The sequence below is a fragment of the Aethalodelphis obliquidens genome, unplaced genomic scaffold, assembly GCF_003676395.1.
Source record: "Aethalodelphis obliquidens isolate GAN/ISIS:26980383/991018 unplaced genomic scaffold, ASM367639v1 scaffold5, whole genome shotgun sequence".
In the NCBI taxonomy this organism is placed as follows: Eukaryota; Metazoa; Chordata; class Mammalia; order Artiodactyla; family Delphinidae; genus Aethalodelphis; species Aethalodelphis obliquidens.
Genome location: NW_020837949.1, coordinates 45,358,500 through 45,364,654, shown reverse-complemented (window position 1 = coordinate 45,364,654; position 6,155 = coordinate 45,358,500). Strand labels below are relative to the sequence as shown.

Below are 6,155 nucleotides of genomic sequence, written 5' to 3'. Positions count from 1 at the left end.
GGTGGACAAATGCCGCAACTTCCTGGCGTGGGGCGACTCTGAAGCCCCCCGACGGGTGGTCTCCAGTTGCCCGCAGTGGTGACGGGCTTGGTGACACACGCTTTATTACCTGCCTGTCTGTCTGCCTTCCCTGCTTTCCTTCCCACGCTCCTATTGGTGCTTCCTGGGATCCTGTCTCAAATCCTCGTCTGCGGGTCTGCTTCCGGGGGGTGGGGGAGGAACAAAATTAAGGCCATATCTAGCTGAGCCACTTTATTTTCCTGATGTTTTGGTGCAGTATGAGCCAGAAAAGGGTGTGGGGGACAGATCCCTGGGCTGGGGGCAGGGAGACCCTGCTTTTCACCTGTGATCTTGGGACATAGTAATAAGAATGAAGGGGTAGAGTTCAGGCTGGCCCTGCGTTAGGGGGCTGTGGAGTGAGACTCTAAGAAACGCTGGCCCTGACTTCCCTTCTGGGGCAGGCCCTCTCTGCCAGGCTGGCCTCAGGCCCTGGGACTCTTGCGGGCGACCACAAAGCAGATGCCCTCATTGGTGCAGTGGGCCTCTGAGGAGATGACACAGGAGTACTGGCACCTCAGCACCTGGCAGCCGGCCTCCTGCAAGGCCTTCTCCACTGTCTCCTTCTCCCGGTGGAGCCCAAAGAACTTCTTGGCGCCCACCATGTAGTGCTGGGTGCGCAGGGCTACCGCGGTGACCAGGTGCCCGCCCGGCTTCAGCAGGCCGACCAGGCCTCGCCCGGCCGCCTGGTAGGCGTCCACGTCATGGCAGGCACACTCCAGGGCCAGCAGGGTCAGCACACAGTCAACTGGTGGCACCTGGGTGAGCCCCAGTGGGTGTGGCTGGTTCACATCCCACTTCAGTAACCCGCGTGACTGTCCTTTGGAGACGGGCCTCCTTCTCCTGCCACTTGCTCCTGTGGGGGAGGGTCATGGAGGTGATGAAGAAAATTATGACAACATCCCTCCACCCCTCGCCCCCTATGCAGGGGCTCCCTATGGGCAAGGCCCATGATTTAACCTGTTGAGCAACTCTTTGAGGGAGATCGTATTTCCACCATTATCCAGATGAGGGAACTGAGGCACAGAGAGGTTGAGTGATTTGCTCAAGGCTACACAGCTGGTAGGTGATGGGGGATTTGACAGTTGATTCTTCCTTCTTCCTCTTTGTCCTCTTCCTCCTTCCTCCCCTTCTATTTATCTTTCTTCTTGATAATTCAAAATAATTCAATTTTTGATACATTGCCTTATTAATTTTTCAAGTTGTAAAATATATATAACAAAAACTTGCCATTTAAATCACTTTACATGTACAATTCAGGGGCATTAATTGCATTCACAATGTGTGCAACTATCACTACTGTCTGCTTCCAAAATTTTTTATCACCCCATACTGAAACTGTACCCATGAAGCAACATGTCCACATGCCTCCTCCCTGCAGCCCTTGACCCTTTAAATGTGCTTTGTTAAACATGCTCTTTCCCATCGCTGGGCCTTGGCCCTTGCTCTCCCCTCTGCCTGACACTCTCTTTCCCCAGATCTTCACATCCTTTCTCCTTCACCTCACCCAGGAAGCTGCTCCGAGGGCTCCTCCCTGGAGAGGCCTCCTCTTACCATCTGCTGTGGACAGAATTGTGCCCCCCTCACAATCATATGCTGAAAACCTAACATGAATGTGACGGTATTTGGAGATGGAGCCTTTGGCAGGTAATTAGAGGTAGATGAGATCATGAGGGTGGGGCCTCTCATGGTGGGATTTGTGCCTTTTAAAAGAAGACACACTAGAGAGCTTGCTGACTTTCCTTTTCCTTCTTGTGAGGACACAACAAGAAGACGGCTGTCTACCAGCCAGGAAAAGGGCCCTCACCAGACCTGATCTTGAGCTTCCAGTCTCCAGAACCGTGAGAAATGAATGTCTTTGTTTAAGCAACTGAGTCTATGGCATTTCTATGGCAGCCCGAGGTGATTAAGACACCATTCCACCTAACACAGCACCCCTACCTCTTGAAGGCCTCTACTCAGCTGAAGATTGTTCTCTAGAACACTTGTTTTTCCCTGAATATCTACCTCTATCTAGCTTGGTTGTGTTGTCTTCCCTACTAGAATGTGAGCTCCTTGGGGCTGAGACTTTGTCTGTTCACTGTCATAGTCCCAGTACCTAGAAGCAGGCGTGACCATCAGAATGCTCTCCGTGAATGGTGACAGGAATGAATGAAGCCCAGGCTGGGTTGATGTGGAGACCCTGTGCTTAGAGACCCTCCAGCTCTGTCCCACTTCAGGCTGCCCCTACCTATAACTAGGTCAGAGCCCCATGGCCCAATGATGGGTCAGGAATTTAAACTCTGATCTTTGTCTTGGCTCTAAGGTGGCCTAGAGGCCACTCTCCATGTCTGGGCCTCAGTTTCCTCAGTTGCAAAATCAGGGCCAGCATCCTGCCTGTGCCCCCTGGGGCTCTGGTAGATGGGTTCCCTCTCTGTGAATTGGATGGGGAAGGTGCCTGGAAGGGTCAGTGCTGTTGGTCTGTGGGATTTTGTAAGAGTGCTTCAGGGGGATTCCTTGAAGCCCATGTCTTCCCATAACAAGTCCCCCTCCAACATTAGGGTTAAGGAGAAGCTGCACCAGAGGAAAGTGAGATCTGTGTGGGCTAGAGCAATCAGGGGAGGCTTCCAGGAGGAGGCGGGGACTGAAGCTGGTTCTGTAGGATGAGTGGGATACAAAGTATGGAGAGCCCAGTAGGGCAACCAAAGCTAAGAGCACAGGCAGCTCTGAGGCTGGAGGCAGGACTCACTCAAAGAGAGGAAGGTGCTGTGGGTCAGAGACCCAGGTCAGGAAGAACCTGTAGGGAAGTGGCAGGTGAAGCAGGGTGGCAGGTTCAGGCTCTGGCCTGCAGGTGATGGGGAGACCTCATCTGAGAGAGAGGGTGGCCGTGGGTACCTGTCTCCCTCCAGCTCACACACCTACTGCATGGCTGGGGACAAGTTGTAGGCCCCTGGCTCCTTCTTCAGCCACTTCTTCACCTCCTGGGGGTTCTGCTGCAAGTGGTCTGAGGCGATGATCTCCCCGAAGGCTTCACAGGCCGAGAGCAGCTGGTAGATGGTGGGGCCTGGGCCAGTGTTGATCAGGATGTCACCTCTCACTCCTGCTGCAGGAGACAGTGTTTTCCAGGTGCGTGGGAGCGGGGGACACCCTACTCCAGGCCCAGCTGTGGTGGATGGAGATGCCAGGCTCTGCCCTGCCCCAGGGCTTGCCAGCAGGGGAGGGTGGCTCACAGGGGACCCGACCCTGCCTTGGGTAGCAGCCAGGCTGTGTGGGGAGTCCAGACCCCCACGCCTGGGGCTCAGGGGGTGACAGCTGGCAGGTAGGGCACAGCCTGGCACACACCACGTCCCCCTGCTGCCCCAAGGGTTGCTACCAGAGGCCTGATAGGACAAGTTCTGCACTTCTGGGCAGGTTTCAAAATGACTTCTTGGTTGGAACTGGTTTATTTCCAACAGTCTTCTGACTCTGGGTTTAAAACAATGGTGAGAGTGACCCCCCATGGCCCACTCTCCCACCTCTTTGTTGCAGAAGACAGAGCTTGTGATAAGGGATGAGACCTGAGCCAGTGGGTTCAAAACTGGCTCAGCCAATCAGGGGAGGCAAGGGGATCTGGTGATGAGTTGAGGGGAAGGATCTTTGCCTCAGAGTAGCACTAAAAGTACACTGCCCTCTTCTCCCTGCTTCCTCCCTCCTCCGCTCTCCATTGAAATACACCTGTCTATTTTTCAAGGCTTAGTGCTGGTCCCTCCTCTAGAAAGTCTCCTCAGATGTCTCTGTGAGCCTTAAGCTTTCTTTCCTCTGTATTTTTGTGGACATTGCTTAATATACCATTCTTGGCACTGATTACATAGTCAGGCAATGTTTGCTGAGTGACTAAGTAACCCCTAATTGTTCAGTATACTCCCTGCCCAACTGTGCATGGCAGCCCTGCATTAACTGATCTTGAAGTTCGCTGCTGCCACTGACTGGCAGTCTGACCTGGGCTGGCCACCCCCCTCTTTCCCACCTCAGCCTCTCCTTGTGTGCATTGAGGAACCTGGGCGATAATCCCTGCTGATCGCCCAGCCTGACACCCAAGAGCAGGGTTTTGTAAACTGAGCTGTGGTTTGGCTTTGTGAATCCATGAACTCTCTTAATTCTGAGTAAAAGATTAGGAGTGTGACTGTGTGTGTGTGTGTGTGTGTGTGTGCGCACGTGCACGCCTGTGCACCAGAGCTTTCCTCGGATTTTCAAGGGGATTCATGAGCCAAGGCTACCAAGCCCGGCTTTAAGGGAAGACAGGCAGAGATAGTCAGATGCGGGCAGTGTGCTCATGTCTGTTGTCTCAAATCCCATCCAGCATGAGCCTGTGAGCCCCACAGCTCAGGAGTTACCTTCCCATTTTACAGGGGGGAGAAACTGAGACTGACTGTCATAGACTCAAGCCTGGCTCTTTGGCTTCTAAGGCCAGTGCTTAGGTCCCACTCAGTGGCCACCCAGCAGAGGTCCTCATGGGTTCACAGGCTGAGCTGCCTTTGCGACACCCTTGGTGAGCAGTGTCCCAGAGGACAGGTCCACTGCCGCCGGCAGCCCTTCCTGTCAGGTGCAGCCCTGTCTCTCCCTGAGATGGAGACCAGACACTCACCTGAAGAGAAGGTTTCAAAGAGGTTTTTCAGGTCAAATTTCAAGATTTCATTTTCAGCTACGGTGCCTGAATCGAAGGCGTAGTACGTCTTTAAGTAGTCCTTGGAGTCGAACTTTCTTGTAGTCCTCTCCTGTGTACAGCTTGCCCTCCATTCTAGCTGGGACCTGGCTGTGTTTCCATTGCTGCAGTCCTGTTATATCCACTTTCCTCTCCCTGCCTCTTCCCATCAGGAGTTTCATAATCTCCTTAGACAGACCCTCCTGCCCGGGGAGGAGCTCAGATTCCACATAGTTGGAGTCAGGCCAGGATGTTAGCTTTTCTGGCTGGAGTTTATCTGTTTGATAATTATCTCAACACAGAAATGCAACAGGGTGGCCAACATGTGCTCCTGGGGGTTCTCAGTATTTGGCTCCTGAGAGGTGATGTTTTGAGTGTCCGTACTGCGGGTGAGGGCTAAGGTTGGGAGAGCATGAGACAGAGGGACAGTGCCACAGAGCTAAGAGAGAGACACAGGTGGACAAAGACACAGAGAGACCAGCATCTGGAATAGGTCAAGGATGCTTCCCTCTTTGGGATTGGTGGAAAAATGAGATGAAGAAAGGAGAAACCCGTAGGGTGGAAAACAGGATGCAGAGGTGGCTAAGATTTCACTACTGAGGTCAGTGAGCTTGCTCTTGAAAATAGTGTGTCCTGACCTTGGTTAAATATTTCCTCCTGTCTTCAATCCTGTTTACTCTATTTGCTTAATCAATCCTTTATTTTGCTGAGGGTAAAAGTAAACTTAACCAGGGCCCCTGAAAAGGTGGGGAAGCCTCTGTTTGCACAAACCATTTAAAAACTATTGGCATACATAAACACAGCATGTGATTAAATTGCATAGAATTTACACACACACACACACACACACACACGTAAACACACACATATGACTACCAGTAAATCTAGGAAAAGATGAATAAGAGCAGTGGGCGGTATCAGTGACAAATATCCTGGTTGTGATATTTACTATGTTTTGAAAGATGCCACGATTATGGAAACTGGGTAAAGCATACGTGGATCTCGCTGTATTATTTCTATAACTGCATGTGAATCCACATGATCTCAAATAAAAGTTTTATATAAAAAAGTGTTGCCAAATCTCTTTCAAAAATTCACCCAAGATCAGATATTTCAGGTAGCAAACTCTAGTGTGTTTTGCAAATGGGCAAGTCTGGGGCCCTGGCCTATAATATGTGCCAGGTGTGTCCCCCACCCTCGTTCGCTGCCATGTTCACAACAATCAGTTGAGAGGATGTTGAAACCCTCCCGCCTCCTGTTGGAGACGAGGAGGATGAAGGTGACGGGCCTTTTCCCAAGGGGTCCTGGCAGCAAGTCTAGGTCTAGGTACAGATTCAAGGCCCATGTCCAAAGCTAAAATAAAGACCAGTTCCAAACCTTATTCTCTCCCCATCATACTACGCAGTCTATCCAGGTCCCTTAGCTGTGCTGCTCAAAC

The 6,155-nt window shown here is 51.8% G+C and overlaps 1 protein-coding gene across 1 annotated transcript; it reads right to left on the bottom strand.

Moving 5' to 3' along the window:
* Positions 1 to 248: 248 nt before the first annotated feature.
* INMT (indolethylamine N-methyltransferase) lies at positions 249 to 4,812 on the bottom strand. The gene is given in 5 exon segments (XM_027101319.1): positions 249 to 863; positions 865 to 913; positions 2,932 to 3,139; positions 4,661 to 4,776; positions 4,778 to 4,812. Coding segments are annotated over 5 exon segments (789 nt in total). The 3' UTR covers positions 249 to 482.
* Positions 4,813 to 6,155: the final 1,343 nt, after the last annotated feature.